Raw genomic sequence first — 14,089 nt, forward strand, 5'->3', positions numbered from 1 at the left:
GCTGACCTCAGTCCTGGCCAGACTTTGCCTCCAATGGCCATGAGACCCCAGAAGGCCATTTCTCTTCCCAAACCCGTGCAGCTTGGATTAGGCAAGTGTTTGGGGGTGTGGCATTCCTTTCCTGTTATACAGACTCTTTTGCACAATCCTAATACAGAAATTTAAAACATAGCCCCTCTGGTTGAAGGAGACTGAGGAGCTCAGATACCTCCCTCCTCTGGAGCCTCCTGAGAACAGGAAGTGGAAACTGGCACCCCTGAGCAGTGTTACCTTGTGAGAAGGTTTCCAATGGGACCTGGAAAAATGTTTGCTTTACCCTGGGTAGAGAGACTTGTGTGTTGATGCAGAAAAAATAAAACAGATCTATGCACTTGAGGTCTTAGGGGTATGACATTTCATGTGATGTTCATATGAAGCTTCCCTTAGAAATCAATTTTAGGTTAAAAAAAAAAGATTGACTGAAAATAATAACATACTAGATGGGACAGAGACATGCCCCAAATCATGCAGGTGGCATGTGAACAAGGCTGGGGAAAGTTGTCCTAATTCTATACAGACACCCTTGACCTTCAGGACTAAGAAGCAGGCAGCAAGAGGAGGAGCAGAAATGTCAGCTCCCTCTCCTTCCAGTATGCCCGTGGCATTACCTCCACCTTCCCTCCGTGTCTGCTGCTCAGGCCCTGGCTGACTTGCCTGGCTGGGATGATCCAAGGAACAGGCAGGACAGGGTGAGCACAATGCACCCTCTTGTCCCCCTACCTACCACAGAATGGTACTCTCCGACCTGATTTTCTACTCCCCAGACCCAAGTTTTATCCCTGCATCCCTAGGTTTTTATATACTCCCCACATCTTCTCTGCTCAGCTGAAGTGAAGACTCAAAACCCAAGAGAAAGAGGCTCTTGGGGAAAAGATCACAACTATTTCAACCCATGTCTCTCCCCAGATTCCTGTGGCAACCAGGCAATTGTAATTCAGGGGTACAACTGAAAAGACCTGCTTTGGATGGGCAGATCTCTGAGTGGAGGATGCTTAAAGTTGGGGTGCACAAAGAACCAGGCCCAGGCCCACCTGAAACAGATTGCCCACTTCCCAATTGGTGTCAGGTGTCACTGCAGCAAGAAGGAATTAGGGTAGACCAGAGATGGTCAAGGCATTTGCAATGAGTTGCAGACCTGTGGAGAACCATGTGGCACCGCATGCTGTCAAGTCTCTTCTAAAGAACAACACATTTCCTCTGGATAAAGGAGGACTTTCTGCAGTACCATCCACTTTCTTTCACTTTGTGGCCAACACCAAACTTGAGCAAATCCTCCCATAGTGTCTGAACGCACACACGGGTTGATCCTCTGTCATAACTCAAAGCTTCTGGGTCATCCAAGTACTACGAACTTGTCTACTCAGGAGGAATATACGCTTCTTTCACTGAGAATATTGAACCAGGGGTGCTTTACCACTGAGCTACAGCCCAAGTCCTTTTTATTTTTTATTTCGAGACAGGGTCTCTCTTGCTGAATTGCCAAGCCTTGCTTCAAATTTGCAATCCTCCTGCTTCAGCCTCTGAGTTGCTGGGATTACAGGCATGCACCTTGACATTCAGCTGAATTATGCAATTCTTTGGAGGGGTTATTATGGATTTTAACCACTGAGTCACATCCCCAGTCCTTTTTATTTTTTTATTTTTTATTTTTCATTTTGAGAAGGGATCTCATTAAGTTACTTATGGCCTTGCTAAATCACTGAGGTTGGTCTCAAACTTATGATCCTCCTGTCTCAGCCTCCTGAGTTGCTAGGATTACAGGCCAGTGCCACCATGCCCAGTTTGGGTTATACACTTCTTGAAGAAGTTGTGGTATTTTTTTTCTCTTAGTGGAACCCTAAGAAGTACTTCCTAAAAACAGACATGATGGCCCTTATAATTTCCAATTTGGTGAATTTTATTGATTGATTGATTGTAGTGCTGGAGATTGAATCCAGGGGCTCTCTACCACTGAGCTACATCCCAGGCCCTTGTTATTTTATTTTGGGATAGGATCTCACTAAATTGCCTAGTCTGGCCTCAACCTCCCAAGTAACTGAGATTGCAGGTGTGTGCCACTGTGCCCAGCTGGTAAGATTTAAATTTGGTGTGGGGGTGGGTACGGGGATTGAACCAGTACCTGTGGGGAACCATGTAGCACCACATGGTTTTTGAACTCACAGATGCTTACCAATGAGCTATATCCAAGCCCTATTTATTTTATTTTTTATTTTGAGACAGGTTCTCACTAAATTGTTGAAGGTCTTGCTAAAATTACTGAGATGGTCCTCCTGTGTTTCTGGGATTACAGGGATGTGTCACTGCACCTAGCTACAATTTGACTCTTAAAGGATACCTCCAATTACATCTAAGAACAGCTCCTACAAGGGGCACATATATCACAGAGAATGCACCCAAACCTCCCCACCTTCTCCATGGGCAATCACGAAGTCCTCTTTCAAAGCCAAAGGTCAGCACTGTGATGCTTTCTCTGAGTCAAATTCCTATAGGAGACCCTTACTTTATAACTTTTATTACAATGATGCTGGTCTAAATGCCTCCCATTATGAGTTCCTTGAGGATGAGAATTGTCTTCTTTATACATCTAACGTTTAGCATCAACACACAGTAGGTGCTCAAAAAATGCTTGCCAGAGGGAGGAACGAATCAACACAAACCACACAAGTAGATCCCAGGGTCTGGGTCAGGACGTCATCACAGCACCTGGATTTAGGTTGCCTCCATGGGATCTGTACAATTCCATCAGAGACCCAGGAACCATCCCCTTTGGTTCAGAGCTTCCTCGTCTAGAAGGGTGTGGACTGGAGAAGTGCAGCAGGGACACTTGGAAAAGCTAGGTGAGGAGCCCCAAGGGGCAAGGGAGGAACCCCAAGGCAGCAGGGAGCATCACCAATAGCTGAGTCTCCCAGAGAGCCCAGGAACCATCTCCACTGTGCCCCTCCTCCCCTCCTGCTGCCACTGTGGGCCCCAAAGAGGTGAGCCGAGCCTTTGGATGCGGGAGATCCCATGTAATATTAAGATTAAGACAAGAACAACTGCCACGCCAGGCACCACCATGTAGCCCCGCCCCCGAATACAGAAGCAGCTGGGCGTGGCTCAGCCGGCGGCCTTGGAGGTCTCCGGGCCAGGCCCCTCCTCATCCGGCTCGCCGGTCTGGAGCCTGCGCACAATGCCGGTAAGGTCCAGGCTTCGTGTCAGTGTGTCCAGGAGCTCCTGGTCCTTCTGGACGCCCTCCATGAACTCCTCTAGGGAGAGTTCCCCTGGGGTAGAAAGAAAAGGATGCTCGGTGGGAAGGTGTTCGCGTCTGCTGCGCAGGGCCTAGAGCTGGACCTTTCCCCCCATACTAGGGATGGAACCCAGGGGCGCTCTACACGGCGAGTTGCCTAGGCTGGCATCGAACTTGCCATCCTCCTGCCTCAACTTCTCAAACCTCTGGGATTTCAGGCGTGCACCACCGCGCAGGACCAGAGCAGGGTTCTTGCAAGGAGGCGGGTCAGAGACAACCCTGGGAAAAGTGGCTGGTGGGAATAGGCAAGGGGATCCAGACCAGAAAGTCTGGTCCAGAGACCCGTAAAAGCTAATTCTGTAGCTGGGACAGAGATGGATGGAGGAAATGACCAGCAAAAGGACCTTTGTGCCTCCTCCTCCCCTCCTCCTCCCCTCCCCTGGCGACTTCCCATCCCTGGGATCCCTCCCCTGGAGAGTCCCTCCTTGGCCCCCTCACCATCCCCATTGACGTCAATCTTGGTGAACACGGTATCTGTGAACTCCTCCGCACTCATGGTCGAGTCGCTCCAGGGGTTAATAGTTCGGATGGCCTGAGAGGAAGAAGAGGCAGAAGTGAAGGACCCATCCTAATTCTACGTCGGTGGTGGGTCTGGGGACTGTAAGAGCTCATCTGGCTCCCAGCAGCTGTGGAGAGTGGAAACCAGAGAGATCTGGGACTTAAGAGACAAGTTTTATAGACCCTTGGTACAGACGAGGAAACTGAGACCCACAAAGGGGAGGCGAAACGGCCTAGGTCACGCCGTTGGCCGGGACACTTAATCCCAAACTGGTCTCAATCTTGAGAAGGTGGGTCCTACAGAGCTCGGGGTCCCGCTGCCCACGCCGCTGCCCAGCCCTCTGCACCTGGAGTTACCTGGATGATGGTGAGCAGCTCGTCCCTGTCGATGCACCCGTTGCCGTCGACGTCGTAGAGCTTGAAGTACCAGCGCAACTTCTGTTCCACCTTCCCCTTGAGAACGAGGCTGAGCGCCGCCACGTACTCCATGAAGTCAATGTAGCCATCCTGGAAGAGGGGCGGAGCCTCGTGAACCCACCTGGGTCACGCCCCCAGCCCGGGACACGCCAGGGACACGCCCATCTCAGCCAGGGTCCCACCACCAAACCAAAGGGCCCAAGAGGTGCTGAAGGAAGGGAGGCGGGGACTCCAAGGAGTAAGGCCAGGCGATTCCAGCTCTGTCCCCGCCTAGCTCTTCCCTCTTGGCACCCCGCATGGCCCACCCTGCCTGCCCCAGAGACTGCCTACCAAACCGGATAAACCAACAGCCACTGGGTGTGGATAGCCGACACTTTCTCCTTCACAGACACTTTTATTTTAGTTGTCACTGGCTGCTTCCCTGTGGTTCTCGAATCTGAGCCCTGCCCCTTGGACACAGGAGAGAAGTAGGTAGGTTGGAGCGGGAAGGAGGCACCCGGGGGATGGAGTGTGGTTTGGATGAGCTCTTGGAAGTTTCTGGCCCAGGAGAGAGGAGCTGGGGTGGGGGCATTTAATCTCACAGGTGCTCCCGGGAGGTGGGCATTTTTGTCCCCATTTCAGATGAGAAAGATGAAGTGGAGACCAAATGGCAATGCCTTGCCTGGACCGGGTCTTCTAAGCCCTACTCTGGTGCTCAGATGCATTACCTCCATCTGCGGGCAGCTGTGTGATTGCCAGGCACAGCCAGGCCCAGGCGAGATGTGCGATGAGCAAAGCATACGCTTGTCCCCGTCACCCTCTGCACTCACACTGCTGCACCCCTGGTCCCCAGGCATCTGGTGCAATGCCCTGGGACACAGTCGCCTTCCTCCTCAGGGACTGACACACTTTTTCTGTCAAGGGCCAGAGAGTTGATATTTCAGCTTTGTGTCCAAAACAGCCTTTGTCATTTTGGCGTGAAGGCAGTCATAATTCTTAAATAAATGAGTGTCCTGTGTTCTAATAAAACTTCATTTACAAAAACAGGCCCTCGGGTTATCAATTAAACATCCCTGTTTTAACTCCTCTCCGCATGAAAAGCTCCCAGTGCTCTTGTCTCATTTCCTGGTCAGTCTAAACTGCACACTGCGGATGCCAATGGGTCCGGTCAGTGTAGTCCACTGTACTGTGGGTGTAGGAGACACATTGGTGTTAGAAAATAATGGCACAGGTAAATCAATGTGTTATAGATAAATAAGTAGCCCATAAAATTGTGATTTTTTTTGGTATTTAATTTTATGCATACAACTACCTACTATGTTCCAGAGAGCATCTTAGGAGCTGGAAATGAGACAGAATTTCCTGTCTTCACAAAGTTCACACTCCAGCAGGAGGGACAGACAATACCTTAGCAGCTAAACGTTATTTAATATCTGGTACTAGAAGGTGAGGGGTGCTTTGGCAGGAAAGGGGAGACTGGGAAATGTGGAGGCAGGGGTCAGGCCAAGTTTTAATTAGGCTTAAACCAGGAGATCAGGGCACATGTGAGCAGGGGAAGGTGTGAGCCAAGCAGAGTTCTAGAGGGTCATAGCAGCACGAAGACAGGGATGTGTGTGGCATATGGTCTGGCCAGATTGGGTAGAAACCAGAGGTTAATTTACTTTCAATGGAAAGAAAAAGATCAGCTTTGGGACAATACAGATGGCAAGTACAATTGAGGAGAAGGCATTAGAAAGACAGGTGAATCCAGGGTAATGGGTTGCCCTTCCCTGGTGTCCTATGCGTGACTTGAGGAGTCCTTTCTGCAGACGTGTCCTGACCCAAAGCGTTTCCTTAGCAGGCGGTAAGATGAGATATTTTGGGGTGCCCTGGGGAGGTGATGGAGCTCAGCTGTTACTCCATGACACTCCTGTTCAGGACTGACTGCCGCTTCCTCTGGGGCATTCTGTGGGTCCACATGATGGCTCCGTCCCTCCCAGTCCCTGTACCACCACCCAGGACTCTGCTCCCTGCTCCGCCCTCAGGAAAACCTCAGGCCCCAGCATACTGCCCTTGAGGCTGGGTCTCAAGGCCCATAATCTGCTTTGGCCCCTTATCCCCACACGTTAGGTAGTTTTAAATAGCCGCTGAGCCCCATCCATGGTGGCACTTGGATCCCTTGGGCAGCGAGAGGAGCCTGTCCCAGGCCTGCGCAGGCATGTGGCTGCACATCCTTGCAACCTCATCTTCCAAGGGAGCATCCAGCCAGGGCAGGAATCAGCAGAGGGGCCCGTGGGGTGGGAATCCGGTTTGTGGGTTTGGACTCTTCTGCCACTACATTTGACGGAATTGTCCCAAATAAAAGATTTACTACTGGAAACCAATAAACACCTTAACTAGTGCCCCACCCTCCATGGCAGATCTGGGTGAATGAACTGAGCTGAGAAGGGAGAGATTGGCTCAAGGTCACCCAGCTGATGAAAGCCAGAGGCCCAAACTCCACTCTCCATGTCCCCACTAGCTTCTCAGGAAGTCCTCACCCCGAGCATCCAGGTGGTTGCTTGGAGAGACATGCAATTTGACCACCCCATGGACCTTGGGACTCACTTCTACAAAGAGGAACTGATGTCACTGGATGCTTTGGAACTGGGAACGTCTTTATCCCAGGGATCAGGCAACCCTGCCCATTGCCAGGACTAGGGTCCACAGAACACCATGGGTGACCCAGGTAGGGTGGACCTGCCCACCCAGCCCATCCAGGACTGGAGACTCCCCATCCTGCCCTCTGCTGTCACGCCTCCCCCTACATCCTCCTGAGCATCTAGACGTCTATGCGCCAGTCCCAAGTAGGTGCTCAGCGACTCCCTCGGAAGTGTTCATGCCTGTTTGGGAGGCGACAGAAGTGTGTAGCATGCAGAAGAGGCAGAGAAAGTCACTGGATTCCGCCTCTGATTTAGCTAATTTGTGGGCCTCTCTGTTTTCTCTAGAAAGCAAGGGCTTTCATTTCCGATTCATTTCTGGGCCTGCAGGACCTGATACAAAGTAGGTGCTCAGTCTGCTGTAATTCCAGCAACTTGGGAGGCTGAGGCAGGAGGATCACAAGTTCAAGGTCAGCCTCAGCAACTTTGGTGAGACCCTGTCTCGAAATAAAAACTAAAAAGGGCTGGGACATAACTCAGTGGTAGAGCACCCCTGGGTTCAATCCTCAGCACCGCCAACAAGGAGAACAAAGTAGTTCTAGACACACCTCAGATGCATCGAATCCCTAATGTGGAATGTCTGCCTTCCAAATCACAGTCACTGCATATGAAGTCACTCTCCCGGGGGGACACTTCTACTCTCCCACCTGCTCTTGCTTGCCCCCAGGCTGCTAAGGCCTCCAGAGCTGGGGACCCTCACCCCCGTGGCCCCTGCCCACCTTGTTGAAGTCAAAGGTCTCGAACATCTGCTCCACGTACTTGCTGGCCCAGGGGCTCAGGTTCTTGAGGCCGAAGAACTGGCGGAATTCATAGAGGGTGAGCTGGCCAGAAGGGCACTCGGTCATGAACTTCTTATACCACTGGTGGCACTCGGTGCTGCTCAGCTCCTCCACAGACTTACCCTCCACCACGTTGCCCATGGCCCAGGTCCGCAGAAGGTCGATGCCCAAGGGGGTCCTGTTCCCCGCTGCCCCTGCACCAGAGAGGTTTGGCCTCCCACAGCTGGGTCCTCCTCCCTCCCGGGCCCTCGGAGCAAGGAAGGGCCTGGCAAATCAGATGGTGCTGGGAAATGTGGAGAGGAGGTGAGCAGCGAGGAGATGCGACGATGGCCCACACCCAGATCGGGGATGCGGGAGGACTCCGGCTAACATTCCCCACAAATCCTTGCAGCCTATGGGAGGAGGAATGGAAATAGAACAAAGCTTAGAGAAGCAGAGTCCCAGGATTACAGCCTTGAGCTGTAGGTGAGAGGATTTTCTTACCCAGTTTGCAGTCTCCTAATCCTCTCTTATCACGACCCAGTGGGTGGCCAGCCAGCCGCTGCTCTGATTCTATGACCTCAGTGTCCTTCATATTCTGCTTTAATGGATTCACATTGTCCTTGGATCCCACCCTCAGACAAGGAACTGGGATTCATCTTATCTTCCAAAGCAAGGCTAACTATGGGTCCTTGATGGGGCTGCCACGTACAGTCATCCAGACTGTGGGCTGCACTTGACCATCACAACTGAGGAGGTCTGATCACACCATGGATGTGCACCTGGGTGATGCAGAGTTTGTGGGCTTCTGAGATGTACCCTGAGCAGCCAAAGGGAGCCCCTCCTATGTTAACCTGTACACACACACACGCAGGCATGTCCTATGCTGACCACACTCATATTCATCTTTCCCCTCCTCCATCTGACTCTAAAGAGAGCACGGTTGCCTACCAGGGGCATGAGGGTGGGGGGCATGAGCGTGCTGGTTCCCTGGGGCGATCCTGAGAGTGCGTGAGAATGCACACACAGCTGCTAGCTGCTGGCCCTGGACGCTCCAGAGCAAGCCAGGGGCTGGTCTCAGTGCAGTAGCTTCCTCTGGTGCCTACTGGGATGTCCCTTCTCCCAACACAGGCTTTCAGTGCCTTCATTCTGGAACCGACTTCAAGTGCACTGAAGTTGGACGCCTCCAGAAAAGCCCAGAGCTACAGCTCACCCCACTCCAACTCTTCCCCTCATTTCCCTCCCTTCTATACATATGGGCCATGCCTAGGCCCCCTGACTCAGCCAGAGGAACCCACTGCCCACGTGTCTGCCTTCCCCAGCAGGGCCTCGGATAACTGTTCAAGTTGTGCAATGATAGACTAAAAGTGCCTTGCCTACTTGAAGAAGGGGTTTGGGGGCAGTTTGTACTGCAGCTAACCTCAACCCATTCTGACTGATACAAAGGCAGTACAGTTTCCAATTAGCACAAAATGTCATGAGTCTTCCTAGCAACACCAGGCTTGCTGAGCCTTCCCAAGAGCCCCTCCCAGCAGCCTGCCTGGTTCCTTCCAGCCTGCAAGGCTGCAGGAGAGGATACTTTACTCCTGGTTGCAAAGCTCTTTTTTTTTTTTTTTCAGAGAGTGCACAGTAAGGAAGATTTTACACATACATATGTGTAATAAAAAGTACTTACATTTGTGTTAATTGTATAATCTAAATATATAACATATACAAATTATATGTAATTGTATCTAAATAAAGGTATATAATATGCAGTCTTTATGATGCATAATATATATCAGATATCAGAGTATGTTCCTATATATCTCAAAATGGGCTAGGTTTTACTGAAAACACTCGAAAATCTCTGAAACTTAAAGCAACACAAGTTTATTCCTTGCTCACATAACTGGCAGGGTGAACCCAAGCAAGTGACTTAAACTCTCTGGGCCTTAGTTGCCTTCCTTAAAAAGAGGATAATGGTGCCCATTTCACAGGGCTTTGAGAGGACTAAGTGAATTAATATTAACACATGGAAAGTATCAAGAAGAGTCTGGTATGGAGCGAGCGTCCCATAAACACTGGCTGTCATTTTATTATTTCGTATCTGTCACATCAGCACGTTGGGTATGCTGCTGACTTTAGAATGTGGGTGCCGTTGTAGTGCAGCTTGGGCTCATCGTTCCTTTGACCCCATCCACCATGGACCCTGGACTGTTAGAATCATGTTGGCAACAGACACCTACCCTGTCTCACTCAGGACACCCACCAGCTCTGGCCAGGCCCTGAGGAAGGTAGAGGCCATTGTTAAAACCTGACTAGACCCAACCCCATTTCCAACTCCCTGCCCACTCGTTTGCCCATACTAAAGAGGCTGGGAAAACAAGAAAATTGTTTCCCTAACCTCTCTTGCAGCAAGGAGTGACCACATGACATGGTTCTGGCCAAAGAGATTTAAGTTAAAGCCTGCCATGGTTTTCTGGGAAAGCTTTGCTTTCTTGATTAAAAAAAAAAAAAAAGTGATAAAACATGCAGCTGGTCCTGCCCTTTTGACCTTGCATATGGACAAGATGCCGGGAATGCAGCAGCCATATTGTGATCTTGAGGTCACGAGCAAAAGGAAAAGCCAAGAAAACCAGTTTTCAGTCATCATTGTTGAGCTGCTGAACCCATAAAAATACTTATTGCCTCTCCCTGTATTATTGAAAAATAATCCCCTCTTTAACAAAAAACTTGAAGTCTATGGGTGGAGGCACCAGGAAGATAGTAGTTCTTACACAACTTTGAGTAAAGATGGCCAGGCTGTTGATCCTGAGAGTCCCTGAGAACTGGACAGACAGGAGGCCAGGGCCTGGAGAAAGTCAGCTCCCTCTTCCAGCCCTGTCAAGGAAGTACAGTCACAGCCTTTCAGCCATGAGGGATAGCCCGGCGCCTGCATGCGTGGGCAGTGGGACGAGCGCGAATGGGTAGGAACCCCCTTAGGCACTGCTCAGCCGCGGCTGTCCCTCTTTGGGAGGACACGCTCTGTCAACAGCCATGACGCATATGAGCAACCAGAGCAGGTCCCTGGTTGCCCAGAAAGGGCCCTCCCGCCTGGACCAAGGGCTCCCTGGGAACCAGAGCGGCAGCACAGCAGGGGTGGGGGTGGGGCTGTGCTCCTTCTTGGAGCCAGTCTTTTTCCCTGGTCCGTTTTCATCCTTTCCATCATAAAACCACGGATGGGGCTCTCTCCTTTCAATCCACAACTCTTTTTGCCCATTATTCTGATCCAAAGGGCTCATAGCTCAGGATGCGCCTCAGAAGACCAGAGAGAAAGGCGGAAATGAGGCCCATGTTCACACTGCTGTCCCTGCCAACTGAAATCTGACTGCAGGACAGCCGCCACGGTGCTGACAGGGCTCGCTGGGTCAGAGGGTCACCTGTGACTTTTTTAAAGAAAAAATTTTTTAATTTGTTCTAATTGGTTATACATGACAGCAGAATGCATTTTGACACATTGTACAGAAATGGAGCATAACTTCTCGTTCCTCTGGCTGTGCACGGCGCTGAGTCACACCAGTCGTGTGATCATACATGTATATAGGGTAATAATGTCTGTCTCATCCTACCGTCCTTCCCATACACACCAGCCCACCCCTCCCCTCACCCCCTCTGCACAAAGTTCCTTCATTCTTCCCTACCTGCACCCCCAACTGTGGATCAGCATCCGCTTCTCAGAGAAAACATTCGGCCTTTGGTTTTTTGGGATTGGCTTATTTCACTTAGCATGATATTCTCTAGTTCCATCCATTTACCTGCAAATGCCATAATTTCATTCTTCTTTAAGGCTGAGTGATATTCCATTGTGCACATGCACTACATATTCTGTATCCATTCATCTGTTGAAGGGCACCTAGGTTGGTTCCATAGTTTAGCTATTGTGAATTGAACTACTATAAACATTGATGTGGGTGTGTCACCAGTGACTTTTTAAATCTTTGTTTTTAAAACATTGTCTGCATACTTCAATGGTTCATAATGATCACGTCATTCACATAATCTAAGAGGATGGATATTTTTGAAGAATCCAAACAGGCTTTAGTAGAGTTTCACCTTTACCAAAGGATGGATGTAGGGTGCAAGGGGCATGGATCCCCAGCTTTGAACACATCCCAGACCTGGGCGGGTGAGGGCTCTCCAGAGAACTTGCTTGGGCCCAGCTGGAATCTGCATCCTGCAGAGTCCTCTCAGGCCCCAAGTTGGACGTGGAGGGTGGGGGAGGAGGTGGCAGGTCCTCTGTCCCTCTCTGCCTGCTGCAATCCTCCCTTTTCATGTATGAATGTCCTCCCCCCACCCCACAAAGCCTTCCCAAGTCTCAGCAGGATCCCCTGCTCAGCACCGCCAACATTCTGTTAGTTTTCAGTGCTGAGTAAACAAATCACCACAGACGGCAGCTCAGAACCACACGCATTTATTCTCTTACAATTCCTGCGGCCCAGAGGCTCACCCGGCTGCAGCCAGGGTGCCACCTGGGTTGTGTCTTCATCCGGACACTGGACGAAGAAAGAGCTCACGTGCGGTTTATTCAAGCACTTGGCAGAATTCCCTTGCCGGTGCTGGCCCCGGATTCTTGCTGCGTCACAGAGTGTACAGAATTGCAAACCACCACACACACTGAACCAAATCAAAAGGGGAAAAGGGTCCTGTAAGGAGCACGCCAGGCAAGCGGCAGCCCGGAGCAGGCCAACGCCTCAGAGAACTCCCAGCACCTGAACTTTGGAAGGACAGAGTTTACAAAGGCAAACTCCACAAAAACCACAAGGAAAGTTGAAGCACATGTAGGTCAGAAAAGACCTTGTTGAGAGAGATATTTTGATTACCTGAGAAAATAGTTTTGATTACACGTTTCAGAGTCACTTTTGTTACAGTCAGGGATGCGGGCAGATCCCACTGTGCTGTCAACACAGACACAGCTTCAGGAGGCTGAAAGGAAAACATTACAAGCAAGCACACAACAGAGTCAGGTCAGAACAAAATGGCGTTACTTTGGTTCTTTTCCATTTCAGCTGGACGCGCTCAGGTCTACAGTCTGTGACTTCCGGAGGCCACCTGCAGTCCTTGGTGTGTCGGCTTCCTTGACGTCTCCGCCGGTCTCATCAGACTCCTCTGATCTACTACTGTGGAGCCTCACAGAAGGCGACCTACTCAAGGGTGAGCCATCCAGTCCCCTCTGCCACATGCTGTGGGTTAGAAGCAAGTCATAGGCTCACACACCCTCCAAGGGAGAGGACCAGACAGCGGCAGGAACCACAGGAGGTCACCACAGAATCTGTGATAACCTTTACTCTTCAACTCTTTTGTTGAAAAGAAACACTGATTTCTTTCTGGGATTCTGAGCAGCTACCTGCTGCCATCTACCCTCAGGACCCCAGAGGCTCCCAGAGGGCAGAGACCATTGCCTCATTCACCTGTGTCCTCCTGGTCCACCTAGTGGCCCCCACCATTCTGGGCCAGCTCTGAGCCACAGGAGGCTGATATCTAGACAGAAGCGTCCTTGCTCCAGGCTGGGTTCACATTGAGGCGCACTGGAAGGAGCCTGGAGGCTGGAGAACAGGGCCCGGCTACTCCATGTCTCACTCCCTGGCTGCTGAGTCACCGTGTGGGCAGTGGTGGCTTTCTTCTGCCTTCAGCCACGGCTCCGCGGCTCCTGCACTCGCAGCCCTGACCCTTTAACCTGTTAGGCCTGAAGGCTGGCCCTCAGTGCTGCTCTCTGGGGTCACCAGAGTCCTGCTCTCTGGGGACACCACCGCTGCCTCACTTCTCTGTTCTTAGTTCCCTCATTCAAATCTCCTCAGTGACCTTTCTGAGAGTAATGTGATTGGCGGGCTCAAGCTCAATAGAACACTGAGCGAGTGAGTGAGTGAACACAGAAGGACGGAGAAGGCTAAGACAGGTGGACGCTACCAACACCTTCTGTGGAGGAACACAGCAGGCTCACAAGTCCTGGGCAGGCTGGGCGGGGGCGCCGTTCATCATTTCCACTAGGGGCAGAAGATAACTCACCTGCCCAGGTTTACAAAACTTTTAAGCAATGGTACCAAAGTTTTTCTCCTCGTCACACTTTCAGCTGAGACCTTCGACTCTCCAAAGAAGGGTTGGATGGGGCTAGAGGGACCCCACAGCCCAGCCTGTCCAGTGGTGTGTCCTTCAGCCTTCCCCTTACAGCCTGTATGTCAAACCAATCCATTGAGGGCTCACTGCCTATGGGTGGGGAGGGCTGGGGAATGGAATCTCCTGAGACACAGATGTGAGTCAGAGAGGACAGCACTGGGCTCTATACCAGGGCCTCAGGAAAGAGGCGTGTACCAGGTGGCCCCGAGCGGGTGGCCGGCTGGAGAATTAGGATCAAGCAGTCAACCCAGGAAGGGAATCCAGGGCTACCCCCGGCAGCTCCACCTGCAGAATCCATCCTG

The 14,089-nt window shown here is 51.2% G+C and overlaps 1 protein-coding gene across 1 annotated transcript; it reads right to left on the reverse strand.

Annotated features, from left to right (window-relative positions):
- Positions 1 to 3,135: 3,135 nt before the first annotated feature.
- Guca1a (guanylate cyclase activator 1A) lies at positions 3,136 to 7,817 on the reverse strand. The gene is made up of 4 exons (XM_047559632.1): positions 7,617 to 7,817; positions 4,181 to 4,330; positions 3,764 to 3,857; positions 3,136 to 3,299 (listed from the first exon to the last, which is right to left on the reverse strand). The coding sequence occupies exons 1-4, from the start codon at positions 7,815 to 7,817 to the stop codon at positions 3,136 to 3,138; spliced, it is 609 nt and encodes a 202-aa protein (XP_047415588.1).
- Positions 7,818 to 14,089: the final 6,272 nt, after the last annotated feature.

This window comes from Sciurus carolinensis, chromosome 7, assembly GCF_902686445.1.
Source record: "Sciurus carolinensis chromosome 7, mSciCar1.2, whole genome shotgun sequence".
Taxonomy (NCBI): Eukaryota; Metazoa; Chordata; class Mammalia; order Rodentia; family Sciuridae; genus Sciurus; species Sciurus carolinensis.